Source organism: Littorina saxatilis, linkage group LG14 (assembly GCF_037325665.1).
Source record: "Littorina saxatilis isolate snail1 linkage group LG14, US_GU_Lsax_2.0, whole genome shotgun sequence".
NCBI classification, from domain to species: Eukaryota; Metazoa; Mollusca; class Gastropoda; order Littorinimorpha; family Littorinidae; genus Littorina; species Littorina saxatilis.
The window spans coordinates 14,260,030-14,280,072 of record NC_090258.1 but is presented as its reverse complement, the minus strand read 5'-3'; the positions used below and the strand labels follow the sequence as shown (position 1 = coordinate 14,280,072).

Sequence of the window (20,043 nt, the reverse complement as noted above, 5' to 3'; positions counted from 1 at the left end):
TATCTGTCTGGAGTCGGTTCTCAATCTGTCGCTCTCTGTTCAACAAGATAAAGCGAAGAAAGACAGAAAAAAATTTAAAAAAAAATTAAAAAAATATCTCACAAACGATATCAGCATTCGCCTAAAAGGCTCATGCTTGATATCTTTTTTCTCGACATGTCTGTTTTTTTGCTAACTGTCAGCATATTACTATAGAAATAACTCATAGTGTCGAAATGTAGGACTCATTGAACCCGTCTGGTTAAGAATTACAAACATAGATTCTCATTGTGGGAGAATTGGTAGCTTAAAAGCTGTGTGTGTGTGTGTGTGTGTGTGTGTGTGTGTGTGTGTGTGTGTGTGTGCAAGCGTGGGTTTGTCTACCTTACGTTATGAGGTAGTGTGTACACCTTTTCACCGGGCCTAAGGGGTATCAAAAATTTATGGGGTATTTTTTCCTATTCCCCACAAGGCAAACCCCTTAGACCGCTTACAAATATCATTGTGATGCGTTTTATATGATTATCTGCAATACCCCATAGTAACGCCCGGGAACCCGTGCCTACACACACACACAGTGGGTGATTTCAGCTGCACACACAGTTTTTATTGGAGAAGATAATGAGGTGACGTCATGGTGACATCACGTCCTTCGGCGCATGCGCAAGTGGACAAGTTCAGGCATGTGCGTGACGCCATTTGTATTTTGTTCACTGCGGCAGACTCATTGAGGTAAGTTTGTGCCAAACCTTTATTTGTACACCAGACAGTTTTCAGAATTTCAGAATGGTTTCACCATGTCGGCACTGTAGACAGTTAGTGGTCATATATTTGGCGTCAGCTGAAATTCTTCTCAGAAGACTTCTGTTGTCTCGACTTTGTAAAAGTTTGTTGTAGATCTATACTCGGAGACCCGGTTTCCGTGCTAATAAGGGTTTTCGTCACCTTTCATTGAAGCTTGAAAAGCTTCCTTTCAAAATATATGCGGCTTGTTAAGTTCAATCAAAACAGAAACGGACGAGACCAAAATTTAGACTCGGCATGATCAAGAAGCAGAAATGTACGGGAAAGAACGAAGCATGTGACAATGGCCACTTCTTCAAACCGTCCCCTGTTTCCGTGCAACTGAAACTTTTATTAGAAAATCGATTTAATTTACCGATTTTTGACCTGCTTGATGTCATGAAGAGTCGAACACGTCTTTACTCTTCCGTTCAATAGCTCTTGTTTGAAAAGTTTTAGGTATCGGTCGCAAAGGCAACGCGTATTCCCAAATGGTGAATCCGCAAATGGTTTCGTTCATTTGGTCACTTTATCGCACGGGGTTGCCCGTCCACGGATATAAGACGTATTACTGGTGTTACGATTTTTCTTAACAAACTGAGCTGATTTTCAATCAAAATGAGGCACTTTCCCAATCATTTAGATCATGCAGTAGCAGACGACAACATGTAAGATTTTCAAACGTGCGTCTGGATCGCAAGTGAGGCTGTCAAAGATTCTCAAAATAGTGCCTTAGGAAAAATGCTCCATTTTCGCTCGGAGAGATTCAAGAAAACAAAATCGTTATCAGTTGATCGGCATCGTCCGTGATTTTTGGCACAGATCTCGTCTGACCACTCCTGCGTTAAACTTCGTCACCAATGACGTCAAAATCCTTGGCAGAATAGACTGCAACCCGAAAATAGCGTTTGCACGGAAACTGGGTTCCCGTCCTGTAAAGTTGTTCTTTTCTTGTCTTCTTCCTTTTCTTCCATCTTCTTCTCTTTCTTCCATTTTATCTTCTTCTCCCCCTGTTCAGTCTTCGTCTTTTCCTTCTTCTTCTCTATCTTTTCCTTCTTCCTTCTCCTCGCAAACGTCTACCAGTGAAATGGCCCTTTCAGAAGCCCTTCAGGAACTAGTTGCTCAATTGGTTTGTTTCTGTTGTACATGTACTCAGTACTGGTTTGTTTTTTTCAGGTTTGAAATGTCGCAGAAGTTTCCCCCCAATAGCAGAGGCAGCATGCTTCTGAAGCTGGCTTTGAATCAGCTCAAAGCTACAGCAGGTAAGCTTCGCAAAACACATTTCAGAAGAACAAAAACATTTCAGACTTTACATTCACAGCGCTGTGACTGTGAGCATTTCTTCTTTATGTGGAAGTTTGTATAATTATGTGGCCGTCCATGATACTGGGAAACTGATTTGGTACACAGATGTTTGGGGTTTATGGCAGCTGGGACATGATATGATAGTGGAATTTAGATGCTTGAAACAGTTTGGCTGAAAAATGGGTTTTTGTTGACGCAAGTGCTGATCATGATGTTGGTTACATGGTTTCCAAGTTGATTCTCTGTCACCAAAACAATTTTATAGCAAACAACTTTGAACTGGATCACATATAAAGCTACAATATATGAGAAGGGCATAATAAAAGAATGGCATTATTAACAGCCAATAAGTGTTTTCTCCAAAATCACACCTGTGATTACACATTGTGTAAATTACATGGAAGCCATGCCCAGTATCGTGGATGGCCTCATATACATATATGAATAAGGAGCGTTTGACTACAGGTGAGAGATTAAATATCAATAACAGGGTTTCCGTATTCGCCCCAAATAAGACGAACATACAAACAATACAAAATGTAAACCTTCAACGAATAGCTGCCTGAAATTCAGTGAAAATTGCCTGAAAAAAAAAAGTTTTCACATAACATTTTTTCTGTGTGGTGGCAGAAACTCCTAGTGACGGCATTGTACAAGTGGAAGAGGTGAACAAAACGGACAATAGGACCAACACCATTGGCTTCAATGCGCGTCCGGGACGCCCACCTGAGCTTTCACGCAGTCTAGGGCAGGGTACGAGGCAAGGATTTCATCAGTCAGCCGAATCTGCTGGAGGTGAGGCCTTCATCTTTTCTGTATTCTTTTGTATAATCAGGTGTGAAACTTTTCAGGTTCCCAGGCATTATTAAATTCTGAAAGAGCTATATATATATATATACAACAACAGCTGCCAGGTTTCACCCATGTATAATTATTTGCTTTGAATTGATGGGTATTTGAACTCTCAGAAACACATTAGTTCATTTAGTACATAATGTCCTACGGCCTTAGTGCCTATTAAGTTAGTGCCTATGTAAAAACCATGGGTTGTTTTGCACCCACGAGGTACTGCGCGTAAGTTTTTTAGCGGGTATTGCGAAGGTTAACCCCTTGTCTATCGATCGTAGAATAAGACGTGTCGTTGTATCATCCCATGTCTGGATCAACAGATAGAGGGGTAAAGCAAATTCTCAGAAAGGGACAAAGTGAATTTGAAAAACTCAATTGTGCTATGTTCATTGTATTTTCTTTCTTATTTGCAGGCCGAGATAGGGATGAGAAGTCCAGGGACTCGGAGTCCAGCAGGATGAGGCGCTCTCAGAGCTGCTCCCCTGGAGACAGCGACCGCAGCGAAAGGTCATGCAGGTCAAGGTCCAAGGAGAGGGCAAGAAGGTCACGATCACCCAGAGAGGATAAGCTGAAAGAAGAGAAGGAGAGGGACAAGGAGAGAGACAGGAGCAGAGAGAAGGAACGAGACAAAGACAGTGGGCGAGACAGATGCAGCAGGGACGACAACAGAGACAGAGATCCCGTTCGCACAGACAGGGAGAGGTCTTCCGGCCAAGAACGAGACCGTGACCAAGATCAGTTTGAGCGAGAGAAGAGAGACCGTGACCGCAGCCCGAGAGAGAGCAGGAGCAGAGAGGACGACCCAGACAAAGAGAGGAAAGATAGAGATTCGGAGGGGGACAGTGACAGCGGAAGAGACAGAGGTCGGGGCAGAGACGAAGGAAGGGGGAGGAACAGAGACAGAGACATAGACGCAGGAAGGGATAGAGACGGAGGAAGAGACAGAGATAAGGGAAAAAAAAGGTACCGAGAGCGAGAGGGCAGACAGCGAGAGAGAAACCAGGAGAGAGAGGACGAGGTCCGCTTTGTCAAGACCGGCTGGAGGTCAGGCGGTGACTGCGACAGGAACCGAGAGGACAGTGGGGGCCGGGGTGGTCACCGTGGCAACGACAGAAGGGACTTCCCTGGGCGCCAGGGATGCCCACCTCAGTCTTCACGCAGTCCAGGGCAGGGTGCCAGGCCAAAGACCAGCGACGGAAGGCGAGGATTTCGTCAACCAGCTGAACCTGCTAGAGGTGAGGCCTTCATCTTTTCTATATTATTTTGTATAATCAGGTGTGAAACTTTTCAGGATCCCAGGCATTTTTATATTCTGAAAGAGCTATATATACAACAACAGCTGCCAGGTTTCACCCATGTATAATTAGGTACCGGCAGTCAAAAAATGAGTCTGAAAAATCTCCTAATGTTTTGAGATGTTCTTATTCTTCTGTATAAAACAAGAATAACAAAACAAAAAGTAAGGTTCTATCTCAAATACTTCCTGAGATATCTGATTTTTAAAGTTTACAGTTAGCGTTAAGCGGTGCGTATTCACATTTTCTCCATTTTTGAGGTCACACACCATTTGAGTACTAAGTAAATGCCCATCTTAAACAAGTTTATCTTGCTAACATGTGCCTGCAGAACACAAAAATATCAATGAAATAGGATAGGATGTAGAGATACACTTGTACTGAAGCTGTCAATATTGAAAAAAAGGCTATTTGGGGGCGTGGCAAATGGCAGAAAATTGATAATTGGGCACGTTTAGGAATTTTTTTAACAAACAAAAAGACATCAAAACACATTAATTCTTCTGATTTCTACTCTCAATAGTATATACTTAAGAAATCTTCAATTACAGACATGTGGTTGTCTTCATTCAGTCACAATGAGGGAGCCAAAATCAGGAATTTCACCATTTTGACAGGCGGAAATGAAGATCGGAGGAACCCTGAAATATGCAAACTTTAACTGCCTGTAACTTTTGAACTACTGGACAAATATGCATCAAATTTTGACAGCAGTCACAAAATGCAACATACTCTTGGATACATCTCTTTTGTGGAAATTGAACACACCACTTTTGAAAGTTAATTCTTAAAAATATCAGAAAAAAGTAAAGACCTTCTGTAACGAAACTGAATCACAAATGACAGAAATCCACTTACTCACTGATTGTGATCTGCCTGGTTTTACTTATCAACAGTACTTCTCCACATACAAGTTATATTGTTCCTGGAGAGTGCTGTTTGGGACATGCCACATCCGTGCATTTGTGGAGATCGGTTCTAACAAAAAGTCCCATGCAAACACAAACACACTGCTGACGGTGTCACTGTCTTCTTTGGCTGGCCAAGAAAATCTGTTGTTGTCCAGAGAGCTCTTCTTTAAAAAGTTTACTTTTGCCTCATCTGCGCTTAGAATGTTTGTAACAGTGCCCACATGAAATGTTTCATCGTAGAACACTGCCACTGTCTGACCTGTCTGGGCAAATGAAAACCCGTCGCTATCTACTCGCTGGTCGTTCTCATGCTCTGAAGCAGAGGAGTCGGACTCTGATGGCTCGTCTTCCTCATCAAGGTTGTTGTCCACCCTGTCCCTGTGTTCTGGGAATGGGTCCTGGGACGCAAGGAACTCCTTCAGAGACTGTTCCAGGCCTGGAAGGTCCTGTGTGAGCTTCAGAAGCTCAGACTTGAATCCCAGGACATGCCGGAAAAAGCGAATCTGGGTCTTCAGAGCAGCCAGTTTTTCTCTTTGCAGAGCTTTTCGTTCTAGCAGCCTGTCGACATCACCAGCACTGCTGCAGGCTCCCCCATCTTGACGGATCTCTTGAGCAATATCTGCCTTCTCCCTTGCCTTCTTCTGTCGATCTGCCTCTGTCCGCTGCTGCTGAAGCTGTAGCTTCTGTCTTTTGCTGGCTTTCACCTCTCTGTCATTCTCTCGGTGACGCTTTCGCATTTCAGGACCACTACTGGATGCATTCAGAAGAAGTTGCCTTTGTTCCTCATTGGACTTCTGGTTGAACCAAGCCTTCATTGTTTTGTTCCGTTTCAACATGGTCAGAGTGCTGTGGTGGTGGACTGAGGAGTTGCGGTGCGTGTAAATGGAAATATCGAGATCCCCAAAGCAGGCTTCTCCCAAGAGGTTGGTGATGTGTGAATGCCGCAGCCGCTCCAACACTTGTGGATCCTGAACAGCATGGTATCGGCCACCAGGCAGGAAGTCGTCCAACTGTCGCTCAGTGACAGCAACAAAGTTGACACAGAAGTGGCTGAAGGCACGCTGCACTTTCTGTTGTGTCGCCTCATCCAGATCTAGGAGTGCTGCAAGTGACGATGCGTCTGGTACTTGGATACTGAAGAGTGATGGCACATGGGGGCTGAAAATGGAGGCACTGTCATCTCTCCACTCTCTCAGCTGTGCGTGCAGCTCCACAACAGGCAAGAAAAACTCTGCATAGCTCGTCTCCCCAGCACACAGTAGAGTCCAGTAAGGTCCTGTGATCCTCTCGTAGACCATGGCAAGCGTGGCAACAAAAACGTTCACCTCTTCACTCTGGGCATCCTTCAACACACTTTCCAGCTTCTGGTTCCTGCTCGGCATGTAATCTGACAGGAACTCTATGATGTCGTCACGGTGTGCCAGCAGCTTTGTTGCACCATAAAAGATGCTGTTAAACCGGTTAGATTTGAAGCTTGGCACAGTAGACGTCTTGTTGGTCATCTCACAGTATGCAAGCCATGCATCTCTGCAGCCACATTGATCATCGCCCCTGGGTCCTAGAACCTCGCAGGCCATCCGCACATAGCGAACAGCTGCTGCCTCCTTTGCCTGCCAATGTCCAAACTGAGCTGCGTTGTCTCGGCCAATACGCTGCTGCCCCCACTCGGTCTGTAGTTCTTTCAGTGACTTCTCTGCACTTGTGCCTGAAACAGTCAGAATTAAGAATATAAGATACAGCATTCAGTGATTCACACACATTTGCTGACATTGTAGAGATACAAAGTGATACTAGATAGTAATACAGAACAAACACACAGTTTAAAATACAGACTTAAAAATGTATCATTTACACATTACATTTACAGCACACTCTGCATAGAGGTTAACCTTTATAATAGACACAGACACTGATACAGTGAAACACATGTACAAAGCTGTGAAATGTGTTTACTCACCAAGTCCAAGCAAGTAATGGGCGTTGCAGTACAGGAACTGGAGATCCTCCTCTGTCCCCAGGGTTGCCTTTCTGAGGTCGTTGAAGTCTTTCTTCATGAGCTTGTTTGGAGCGGCTCTGTCAGACATCAGTCCTGAACACTTCTGCAGAGCTGCTTTGAAGCAGCGTTCTGTGTCGTCTTTGTCGTAGACTTGCGCCACTTCTTGGAGGAGACTGACGGTAACATCCACAAGAGTCTTGGCGTCTTCTGTAGCTACCTCTGTGAATCCACAGCTGAGGGACCCTGCACTTGTGGTCACTTGTTGACCCACATATTTCCGGTGGTCCCGTGTTGTTCCGTCAAAATGAATATCAAAATTGTCAGAGTCAAGCACAGTCTCGGCAACATGGTATTTAGCCAGGTAGTGCCCTTGATCCGCAAACCGCAGAGATGTGCGTTCAGATGGTACATCTTTGTCGTCGATATCGGTGTGGAACAGATTGCGCGCAACTGTTTGGATGACATGGCCACTGTTCTTTGCAGAAACCCCACAAGAAATGAGTCCAATGGTAGTTTTGATGACATCATGCGTGAATTTCTTCCTGGGGCCCTCCTCTGTTGTCTTCACAGTATGTACTACAGCTTCTTCAAGAAGATCAGCAGTCAGCTGATTATGTCTGTCCAAGTCTTGTTGTCGCTTCTCCTTCACACTGTTCAATTTGGCTCTCAGACTTGAATTAGCAGTCTGACACAACTTGAGTTTGTGCTTCAGACGCTCAATTGTTTGAATGCACCCACCATCCTCATGATCTTTCAGATTTTCTTCTCTCTTTTTTAAGTTGGTTTCCTGCCTTTTCAGTCTCTTGTAAAAGTTTGTTTGCCGAATTTTGCCGATGTACTCCTTGGCACTGCACAACTGGGTTTCCACACATTTTATGTGAGATGCACTACGTTCAGCTTTGCCTTGAAGTTTTGTCAAGTCTGCCTGCAAGATGGTTACGCTTTGAGTTTTCTCTTTGAGAAGGTCCTTGTAAATCATCTCTCGGTTCTTTGCTTCCAACAGACTCCCACTGAGCTCTTCATTGCTCCTGCGTAGTGCAGCTAACTGCCTGCCACTTGATGCAATCTTTAGATGAGTCAATTCATCTCCGGTTGGATGGTCAGCTGGGGGTGTTGCAGGTGCATTCTCTATTGCACAAGGCACAACAGACGGGACAGTAGGCATCGCAGATACCAGGGGAAAATGAGACTGCTGTTGAAATAAATAGTCTTTCAGCTTCGCCTCGTTGTTGCCTCTGTGCAGACTTTTAGAGAAAGTGTCATATGGTTTGCGTACTTTGTCGAGTCTTGCTCTAAGCTGCTTGTCAGACAAGTCTGAAATGTTAAGTCCAACATGTGTAAACCACTGCCTGCACAAAGTATGCCTCTCGTCTTTCTGGAACATGAGTAAGTCAATTAGTGTCCCATTTGTCACTAGTTCTGTAGGGCTGGGCAGGTCACACAGAGAGTCAGGAGACAGAAGATGGCGTCTTGTAAGTCACAACTTCTGCAAGAAGGGCCCAATGTTTCTGGTATTAATTTCCTCGCCCACATCAGCATACACAAATGCAACAATATCACCTTCACTAGAGTGGACTTCAGCAGCTTGTTTGTTTGCACGCCTGACCTCTTCCTTCAGGGTTGTATGAAGAAGAAGACTGTTGTCACAGATGGAAGAAAACAGAGTCTCCATATCCTCCCATGATTTCCCAAGCTGAAGCCGCAACTGATCAAGTTGGATGAGGAGACGATTTGTAAGGACTTGATGCTTGGGGAGGGCAACTTTTCTTCCTCGTCCTGCGCTTGACATCCATCTGCTTAGTCGATCAAAGTTGTCATCTTCTGAATAAAATAAAAACAAAACTCATGAGTAAATTGACATCTTTAAATCAAATGGTTTGTCTCATCTGTGTTTTGTTTTGAACTCTATGATAATAGTTACTTCACTTTTGCTCTAAAAATTTTTTTTTAAAAGAGAGAGAGAGAGAGCACTTAAATGTGGACTTTTGCACTTCTAAAACTATATCTGAGAAGCAATTGCGTGTAAACAAGGTGCACTTTTCACGTAAAGAATTATTTCTTTCAGGCTACAACACGAAAAAAGCCAAATAGTAGAAAACGAAACCTGACTGAGTTATTCTTTGAAACCTTCGACGCCTTACTTCCGGTCTAACACTTTCGTACACAACAGTCAATATCTACGCTTAAATGTGCCATCCTGTTACAATAATGACAAAAATACTATCAAATAAGTTCAAAGTATCAACCAAAGTACATAAAGTCAACAGGAAAGACAGCAAGAAAAATAAAAAGCTTCGACACCAGTAGCGTATGAGCGAAACACAGTACAATTTCAGACCGGTCCACTTCACCACTTTGATTTACAATCTACACGAAGATACAGACAAGAGAAACAAAATATAGGCCTAAGCTTCTTTAGATAACTTTAATACAACAAAACAAAACAATATTTACCGATGAAAGGCCTGAATGCGTTGAGCCAAGGGTAATCTGTACTGTTCTCAATCGCAGCATTTGAACCTCGATTCGCCATTGTTGACATGCGAACATGTGTGTGGTTTGAATGTGAAGGTCGGCTTTCCCGGCTTGCGATTGGCTCCCATTGACCTGACCTCTTAGTTTCGTATATCACTGTTTTCAGCAGAAAACAAGCTTTCCAGCGCACTATAAGACTTGCAGTGTATTTTGTACGGTTTGTGAGATACAAAGGTTTAAAAACAAGCAATAGTTTTGAACTAAAAGTTCAAAATTTTCCATCCATTCTTTGGGAATAAAACTTATACGAAAACAATCTACAGGAAGAGATGAACCAAAATATGGTAATTATATGCTAATTTGAAGGTTGTGGGGTCAAGCAGAAAAGAATTTCCCCAACAGCTGTAGATCGTGGTTCAAAGCAACGCGAGAAAAGGAGCGTCAGCCACCGAGGGATTTGCCGACCGTGGTCAAGTTTGGAATTAAATTTCTCTCTCACACACTCATATTTGACAAAACAAGACACATTAATAAAAGATTGAAAAAATGATCTTTATTTTGATACCATTTTTTTTAAAATTTGGTTAGTAATTGCTGAAGCAGAGTAAGTTGAAAAGTGCCATATTTCACTCAAGTTTTGCCTTTCCCGCACTGCTGCTGATAGCACTGCCGGTACCTAGTATAATTATTTGCTTTGAATTGATGGGTCATTGAACTCTCAGAAACACATTAGTTCATTGAGTGTAATGTCCTTTGGTCTTACCTGACTGAAAAGTGTTTTGTAAGTGTCTGATGTGCATTTTTTTAAAGTTTTTAGATGACCAGCGCTTTTTAATCATATGTGTGTGTGTCCATGCATCTTAACATCATTGTGGGGTAATGTGTGTATTTAATCCAAAGCCAAGGTTGTGGTGGTACACACACATTGAGAGGTAGTCATTGTGTTAGCTCTGACAAATCTGTGCGTCTTTTTCAACTTCAATTTATGTTTCCTTCATTGTCAACCATATCTGAAAGAGAACACTACTGGGCAAAGAAGCAAAAATGAAGCGGTGCACACTTTCATATGATTGTGTGAAAAATATTAAACTGTGTGTGTGTGCGTTCATCTACCTTACGTTAGCAGGTAGTGTGTGTATCTATTCACTGGGTCTATGGGGTATCTAAAATTTATGAAGAAGGGGTGCACACTATCCCCACCTTTTCCATTTCCATTGATCCCTATGTGTAACCTACATTCATACCAAGTTTTATCAAATTGTCCTGAATTCTGATCAGTGTCTGATGTGCATTTTTTTTAAAGTTTTTTAGATGACCAGCGCTTTTTAATCATATGTGTGTGTGTCCATGCATCTTAACATCATTGTGGGGTAATGTGTATATTTAATCCAAAGCCAAGGTTGTGGTGGTACACACACATTGTGAGGTAGTCATTGTGTTAGCTCTGACAAATCTGTGCGCCTTTTTCAACTTCAATTTATGTTTCCTTCATTGTCAACCATATCTGAAAGAGAACACTACTGGGCAAAGAAGCAAAAATGAAGCGGTGCACACTTTCATATGATTGTGTGAAAAATATTAAACTGTGTGTGTGTGCGTTCATCTACCTTACGTTAGCAGGTAGTGTGTGTATCTATTCACTGGGTCTATGGGGTATCTAAAATTTATGAAGAAGGGGTGCACACTATCCCCACCTTTTCAATTTCCATTGATCCCTATGTGTAACCTACATTCATACCAAGTTTTATCAAATTGTCCTGAATTCTGATCAGTGTCTGATATGCATTTTTTTTAAAGTTTTTAGATGACCAGCGCTTTTTAATCATATGTGTGTGTGTCCATGCATCTTAACATCATTGTGGGGTAATGTGTGTATTTAATCCAAAGCCAAGGTTGTGGTGGTACACACACATTGTGAGGTAGTCATTGTGTTAGCTCTGACAAATCTGTGCGTCTTTTTCAACTTCAATTTATGTTTCCTTCATTGTCAGCCATATCTGAAAGAGAACACTACTGGGCAAAGAAGCAAAAATGAAGTGGTGCACACTTTCATATGATTGTGTGAAAAATATTAAACTGTGTGTGTGTGCGTTCATCTACCTTACGTTAGCAGGTAGTGTGTGTATCCATTCACTGGGTCTATGGGGTATCTAAAATTTATGAAGAAGGGGTGCACACTATCCCCACCTTTTCCATTTCCATTGATCCCTATGTGTAACCTACATTCATACCAAGTTTTTATCAAGTTGTCCTGAATTCTGATCAGAGTATCTTAACAACCTTAACATGTATTTTTGACTCACATGCGAAGCAAAGTGAGTCTATGTACTCACCCTAGTCGTCCGGGCGGCCGGCCGTCCGTCCGTCCGTCCGAAAACTTAAACGTTGGAATTTTCTCAGACACTATTAGGCCTATCAGCACCAAATGTGGCATGATGGTGCATGGTGACAAGGCCTCAAAAAACATACATGGTAACTTGACCTTGCATCAAGGTCAAGGTCACAGGGGCCATAAATGTTGTCTCAAAAACAGCTATTTTTCACATTTTCCCAATTTTCTCCCAAGCTATTGATAATGGCTACCTCACCTATACGTGGTTTATAGATCAAAGTAAGCCCTATCTTTTGATATAAGTTTGGTTGATCTTGCTGCAAGATCAAGGTCACAGGGGTCCTTCAAATTTGGATTGTATGCATATTTTAAAGTGACCTTGACCCTTAACTATGGAAGTTAACTCTTCCAAACTTTCCTAATTGGGTGAGGCACATGTTATTCTTTCATACTGATACACTTTTGGTTACGTATCTTCAAGGTCAAGGTCACTTTGACCGCTCTGAATTGTGACCAAAACAGGTCTGTGAACCACTAAAATTGACCTTGTCTCTTGGTAGAAACTCATACTAAACACTGTTGTGCTTCTGGTTGTTAAAATTAACAGTCTTGTCTTGGGTGACCTTGACCTTGGGTGAAGGTCATGTGTATTTAGGTAGGAAAAATTTGCAAAAGTTGCAAAAAAATGTGTTCTTAGTGTAATTTGCCATGTTGTTGTTTGACCTTGACCTTCAAGGTCACTTGAAAGTCAAGGTCATATTGAGGTCAAGGTCATGCATGTGAGTCGTATGAGCTTTGCTCTTGTTTTTTTCTTTGGCCTAATTAAATCTGTTTGTTTCCAGAGTGGTCTTCTTACAGCGACTCGGACGATGACTATCTTCCCGGCTCAGAAGATGACACTGACTCGAGCAACAATGACGCCACAGCACCATGTGGAGTGCCAGGGACCACCAGTGAATCCGATGAGTCCATCATCTTTCCCTTTCTACGTAAATCTGATGGTTAGTTAGTCTCATCCTTTTTTTATTAGCATTCGTATTACGTTAAAAAGGTTGAATAAGGATTACATGTGGATAACAATCATGTAGTTTCTAAAAAAGAGGTAAGTTTTCTTTGATAAGTGTTTTTGTTTTGTTATGGAATTTTTTGTTGTATTCCATTGTAATTAAAGACTGAGGTATGTTGACAGCAATTTGAGCAAGTAATAAAGTTAACATGAACGGTGTGGGGGTGGGGGTAATCATGTGTAATGTTACACTGATTGACTGCACATGCCTATGCCATGTACATTCTATTGGTCCACGGCAAACTGACCTTTGACATCGGCCATTGTCGGAGATGTGATCGAGCGGTGGGACCATTTTGGTTTCACCAATTCCGAACTCTGTTTTTAGTTTGTCTGTCTGCTGGGCTATAAGCAATATGTAATAATATTTCTGACTCTAGCTAAAAAAAATTCAGTAAGTTGTGAATAAAAAAATAAAAGTATGCGTTCTTGTGTGTGTGTGTGAACAGGTGCAAGGTGGTCACCAGGTATTCCATCTGAATCTCTAAAAGCTGCAGGTCTCTACACCTCATCACAGCCACCCTCTTCTTCATCGTCCAGAAGCATCACTCGACCAAGCGGGAGTAAATCTTCATCCCAGCCAGCATCTAAACCTTCATCGTCGACCAATACTCGACCAAGCGGCATAAGAATCCATATTGCCGCAAATACAAATGGCAAAAGAGTGTACGATAAAGAGAACTGGTGCAAGTTCTGTAACTCCCCAAGCACCAACCTCGCTAAACACCAGTTTTCGAAACATAAGAAGGAACCTGAAATAGTGGAAATTTTGTCTAACCCCAAGAACTCAGCAGAAAGGCGTTTTCTGCTGGAAAGAGTGCGGAACCTTGGTAACTATTATTACAACTGTCGCGTTCTTAAAAAAAACAAGGGTAAACTAATACCCTGGCGATCACCCTCAGAAAAAGTGAACCCTCTGTGCTACATCCCCTGTGAATTTTGCCTGGGCTTCTTTGTAAGAAACGAACTGTGGCGGCACCAACAACGCTGCAAATTCCGGAAAACTTCAAAAAACGGAAGAAACGTCATATCCAGAGCTGAATCTTTGCTTCCATCCAACATGGAGTGCAGCGGAGGCTAGAAGGAAAACATTTTTGATGGCATGCATTCTGATGGCTTCACTTTTGTTGCTAAAAGAGATCACCTCATTGTGAAGTTCGGCGAAAAACTGTATCAGAAACATGGCCACTTGCAGCACAGACGACAATTCATGCGGCAAAAAATCAGAGAGCTTGCCCGGTTCTTGTTGGTAGCCAGAGAAGAGGACTCTACAATCACAGCACTTCAATCTTGTATTCGTCCCGACAAGTTCCTTGTGGTGATTTCTGCTGTCAAAAAACTCTGTGGGTATGATTCACTCACACATGTTTATGAAAATCCATCACTGGCCCTTAAGATTGGGCATTCTCTCAAGAAGTGTGCGACAATTCTGAGAAGTCAAGCACTCATAGAGGGAAACAGTGAACTGCAGCAAGTGTCTGCGGACTTCGTGGATCTATGCGATTCTGACTGGAAAGAACACATCTCATCTGCTGCCCTCTCAACATTGGCCTCAAAGCAAAACAACAAGCCACATGTTCTGCCACTGACGGAAGACATGAAGAAAGTGACAAAATATATGGCGGAGGAAAGGGAACGGTGCTTGAACACCCTGAGGTCAGAGCCAACAGTTGCAGCATGGCATGCTCTTGCTAAGGTTTCACTGTCGAACATCATCATGTTCAATCGTCGCAGGAGTGGTGAAGCTGCCAGGATTTTGCTTACAGACTTTGAAGCGGCAAAGGAGAAAACATGGCGGACAGGTAGCTCCGCTCTGCTGCTCGTGGCTGTGAATTTTGTGAAATCTACATGTGCTACTGTCAACTTTTTTCCGACAGCCGCGTCAGCGATTTTGACAGGACCATGTCAAAATTGTGTCATGTTCATTCATTTTGTTTTCCTACTTTGTATAAAAACGTTTATGACCTCTTTGTTTACCTGCTTTTCGCTATAGCTTTCCCCTGTTTTTCGCTCCTTAACCACTGTTGTTCCCTTTTAGAGAGAGAGACCCGTTCACTGATGCTTGTCCCATGCCTAGCTACCGATGCCCAGCCCTGGTTCTTCTTCTTCAAAGAAGTTGTAACCTAAATTTTGAATGCCTTTAGACATCGTTAATTTCAGATCCAGGGTTGGTTGTTTTTACGCAATATCGGTCAGGTGCTCGCAAAAATTGTTTTTTCTTGATCTTGACACCGTCCTGGTATATATGTTTTTAGTTTTTCACGGACAAAATGGTTTTCGAACAGCTCTCTTCATCTTTTTCCATGCACATTTCTTGTGTGTGTACTACGAGAAAAATATTGAATGTTTCAACTCCACACCCTTAAACCCCATACCCGACTCAAAATCGCAACCTTCCTATTTTAGTCAACCAATTGGAAGTAAGCGTTACGGGCATATGCTTTGGAACATTATATTCGTGCATAGTTTTGTGACACATGTTGAAAAGATATTCCCGTTTCGTTTCCGATCTATGTTTTTGAATGTCCCAGTGCGTCCCTATCGCCAATTTGTTTGAATGGTAGTGATGTGCAAGTATGGATCCGGTGGTTTCACCATGAAATTTGACAGTAAGTGACTTTTTTGACTCTCATACTTTTTGTTCTATACGTGAATTAACAGGGTGCTCATGGATGATATCTTTAGTATACACACCTGATTCATTTTAGAAGTGAATTGTGCTGTTTAAATTCGTATTTAAATTGAATCGAAACGTAACAGACCGATTTCTTTGTGCACCCTGTGCGGGGCAGGTAGGGTATGGGCAGGTTGGGTCAGTGACTCGACCTGCCCCGTCATTACCCAACCTGCCCCTTCTTTACATATAGAGAATACTACATGGCTTGCTGTGTCGTACCAGATTTACACGAGTTTTTTTAATTTAATATTGAACTGCGAGCGAAAGCCATGTAGTATTCTGTTTATCCTACATATTTTACTTACGTGTATTTAACTGAAAATGTCCTGCAGTCGAGGCATTGTAAAAGCTGGTTGGCCTTGAGACCTGGGTCAATGATCGGTACTTGCAATCTGAACGCAGCTGCCTGTCCAGACACTGACCTTCTTACCCGGGGTCAATGACCGAGTTTTTATATGAGAGGAAAGTCTCTGAAGGATTGGTCAGCGCAGAATAAGATAAGAGAGGGGTTGAAGTGAATAGCGCAAAGAGGGGGGAGGGAGGGGGGGTAGTAGCTATTTTGACTGCTGATGCAATCGCCAGCGGCTCGTGGCACTGGAGGGGTGGTGACACGGTCAAGTGAGGCGGAGAGGGGTAGCTGTCTAGCCACTGTGTCTGGCCTTGATTGGTGGTAGTCCTGAGTCCTTCTCAAAGTGGGGGGGGGGGGGGGGGGGGGGATGAGTGGGCAGTAGAGAAGTGACAGACGACTTTGTGCTTCAGCGAAATTTGAACCCGCACGGCGGGCGATTTCAGCAGAATTTCGAACCCGCCCGACGCGATTTGAACCCGCCGGGGGCGATCGGGCGACCGCCAATATTCAGCCCTGTAAGCAGTGGAAAAACAGGTCCCTGCCAGACTTGCTTGACATGACCTCATTTACATGATATACACACGTGTGATTTGAACGATTATTATCTCACGAGTGTCTCTCTCACGTATGTAGGATAAATTTGTTATTGCATGAAATATGAATCATAGGTGAATTTGTTTGTATGTACGCGCGCGATTGTGTGTTGATGGGTGCGTGTATTTCATGTGTATGAGTTATAAATATTGTTTGTGTTACAGAATGACAGGTTTTGTTTATTGCAACAGCAACGGCACCATTTGTATTCAACCCTGACCTCTTATTTCAGTTATGTTTTTAATAACAACACGCACAGACATGCGAAGTTATGTTATTTTCCATTGATGTTTTTTAATATTATTTTTTGCTTCGTGTTTGTTTTTGGTAAGTTGTTACTATTGGCAATTTTCTTGTTCTTCTTTGTTTGGTTGGTTGTTTTCATATCTCAATTATGTACACAGGTTAATTGTGGTATCGTTCAGCTAGTCAATTTATTAATTTACCTTTATTTTGGCAGGATAATAGCTGTTTTTCTCAAGTTGACCCAACCTTCCCCACAGGGGTACCCAACCTGCCCCGTGGTGGGGCAGGTTGGGTATTTTTGGTGACCTTTTTATTTATCGTTTATCTCTCATGATTAGAACGATTTATTTTCGAATGTTGAATTATTGTATTGCAAAAGGATTAAAGTTTTCTTAAAAAGTTGTTTGAAATGTTTTCACTGGTTAATCTTTGAATGAGAGTGAAAAAGGATTTTTTTGACCCTACCTGCCCCACCCTCCCCTACACCATACACAACACTCCACTACAGGCACACAGTACATGTACACTAATAGACAGTACTACACTATAGGCACACAGTACACTCATACACAACACTACACTACAGACACACAGCACATTCATCCACAACTCATTCTTCCTTCCAAAATCAAGAATTCAATACATGTACCAGTTTACCATATCATTTCTGATCACATTTCATCAGACATTTCTATAGTTAAAATTAATAAAATTTAGTTTAGAGCCTCGCTAATTTAAGATTAATAAAATTTAAATTAAAAACTTGTGTGACCATGGTTATATTATTATTAATTATTATTATTATACTACATGATTTTTTGAAATTTTACAGAAAACGCAGTATTTTTACTCCAAAGATGATTATATTTGACACAGTAACATAAAACATATTTTTTTACTTTTAGGAGCAAATTCACACAAAAAAGCATATTTAGTGTGTGTACACGTGTAACGGATGACACAGGACCAAAAGCAATCAACATATTACATTATTAATATATTATGACATTTCTAGCACATGACATCACCAGCACAAAGGTTCAAAGCAACAGCTAATAATAAAATACACACACACACTTTGTGAGGTACTTCCTGTCAGCTCATGAATATTCATTATGCATAATACCCCATTATGATGGTGTAATACTTGCAAATTTTTTCAGAAGCTATTACATTAATATTGCTTTTATCCAGACCCACAGCATCTCATTTGTCAGTAAAAGAAACCATTTCAGACATTTAAGCCCAACTGTTCGAAATAAGTGGTAATTATCAAGTACCTCACAGTGGTAGTGATTTTAGGGCAGGGCAAAAGTACCCCACAGATGTAGGTAGACGAGTATGTGTGTGTGTGTGTGGGTGTGCGTGCAAGTGTGTGTGTGTGTTTAATGAGGGGAAGGATTTCCGCATTTAACTTCCTTGTAAATAACAGTCTCCTTTTTTTGTAACTTAAATTCTGTAACTGTTGTGGGATGAATCAAGGCGGTTTAATACAGGCATAAATTGAACTAAAATGTAAAACAAAAATAGCTGATCAAGCGCGAGCTTTAGTTATTTTTTTTTAACTTTTTTTTTTCTCTCTTTGATTTTTGTTTTTGTTTTTATTGTCCATACATCACACCATTAATGACAGAACTCACTTCTCTGTATGGAGAAATGTGTCACTTTCACTTTCTCATTAAAAATTATTATTTGTCAAGATCCGTGACGGCAGTTCGGAGTTTTCTCCCTTGCTGCTACCTCAACAGTGCGGTACGTCACTTCCTCCTGTTGTGACGTCAACCTCAAACTCCATGTGGATCAAGTTCCGTAGCGATGGCGTCAGCAATCTATCGAGCACAGGATTTATTGCCACATACACCACCCAGATAAAAGGTACGTTTTTAGATAATACAATGTTTTTTTTTTAATGGAATGTAAAGTTACCATCTGTCTTGTGTAAGCGATCATGCTCATCGCCACAAATCTGTCCTTGCTGGTTTTTGCGTGTGCGAAGACCATCCTTTCATTAATGACATCGGACACCGATTCACCCCCAAAAATAGATTTCGCTAATATTTTCAGAGTATGTTTAAACAAGTGTAAAACAAAAACATGAGAGAAATCAATCGGTCAGACTTTCTGTTACCACATTTTGAATATGATATGCCAGGATTCAGATAATTAAACGAGGGTCGGGTAATTGAACTACTTTTGAAGTGGTGTTAATCCCTGGTTTACGTTTATTGTAATGATGTATTGCTGTATGAAATATTGTAACATATGTCTCTCTGATATGGCTTGGAATAGCTTAATAACATGACATTTTATTTTTTTCTGTCTTTCTTTCTTTCTTTCTTTCGTTCCTTCTATTGTTCTTTCTTTCAATCCTTTGTTTTACATTGTCAAGTTTTGACTAAATGTTTTAACATAGAGGGGGAATCGAGACGAGGGTCATGGTGTATGTGTGTATGTGTGTGTGTGTGTGCGTGTGTGTGTGTAGAGCGATTCAGAGTAAACTACTGGACCGATCTTTATGAAATTTGACATGAGAGTTCCTGGGTATGATAAATGTCTTTGATGACGTCATATCCGGCTTTTTGTAAAAGTTGAGGCGGCACTGTCACACCCTCATTTTTCAATCAAATTGATTGAAATTTTGGCCAAGCAATGTTCGACGAAGGCCGGACTTTGGTATTGCATTTTAGCTTGGTGGCTTAAAAATTAACTAATGACTTTGGTCATTAAAAATCTGAAAATTGTAAAAAAAAAAAAAAGTATAAAACGATCCAAATTTACGTTCATCTTATTCTTTCTCATGTTCTGATTCCAAGAACATATATATATATATATATATGTTATATTTGGATTAAAAACAAGCTCTGAAAATTAAAAAATATCAAAATTATGATCAAAATTAAATTTTTGAAATCAATTTAAAAACATTTTCATCTTATTCCTTGTCGGTTCCTGATTCCAAAAACATGTAGATATGATATGTTTGGATTAAAAATACGCTCAGAAAGTTAAAACGAAGAGAGGTACAGTAAAGCGTGCTATGAAGCACAGCGCAATCGCTAACGCGCCAAACAGGCTCGTCACTTTCACTGCCTTTTGCACTAGCGGCGGACTACGTTCAATTTCTTTCTGTGAGTTCCACAGCTTGACTAAATGTAGTAATTTCGCCTTAAGCGACTTGTTACTTTC

General features: G+C 41.5%; 2 protein-coding genes across 4 annotated transcripts; one reads left to right on the top strand and one right to left on the bottom strand.

Moving 5' to 3' along the window:
* Window positions 1-355: 355 nt before the first annotated feature.
* Window positions 356-17,260, top strand: LOC138947167 (uncharacterized protein DDB_G0284459-like). Of its 2 annotated transcripts, none has more exons than XM_070318602.1 (6): window positions 356-711; window positions 1,939-2,024; window positions 2,698-2,862; window positions 3,330-4,151; window positions 12,768-12,926; window positions 13,441-17,260. In XM_070318602.1, the coding sequence occupies exons 1-6, from the start codon at window positions 614-616 to the stop codon at window positions 14,070-14,072; spliced, it is 1,962 nt and encodes a 653-aa protein (XP_070174703.1). In that variant the 5' UTR covers window positions 356-613; the 3' UTR covers window positions 14,073-17,260. The 2 variants fall into 2 exon arrangements, with proteins under 2 accessions (XP_070174703.1, XP_070174704.1); XM_070318603.1 differs by having other exon boundaries at window positions 356-1,430.
* LOC138947166 (uncharacterized) lies at window positions 4,201-9,866 on the bottom strand. Of its 2 annotated transcripts, XM_070318600.1 has the most exons (3): window positions 9,573-9,866; window positions 7,080-8,939; window positions 4,201-6,827 (listed from the first exon to the last, which is right to left on the bottom strand). In XM_070318600.1, the coding sequence occupies exons 2-3, from the start codon at window positions 8,500-8,502 to the stop codon at window positions 5,101-5,103; spliced, it is 3,150 nt and encodes a 1,049-aa protein (XP_070174701.1). In that variant the 5' UTR covers window positions 8,503-8,939; window positions 9,573-9,866; the 3' UTR covers window positions 4,201-5,100. The 2 variants fall into 2 exon arrangements, with proteins under 2 accessions (XP_070174701.1, XP_070174702.1); XM_070318601.1 differs by lacking the exon at window positions 9,573-9,866 and having other exon boundaries at window positions 7,080-9,447.
* Window positions 17,261-20,043: the final 2,783 nt, after the last annotated feature.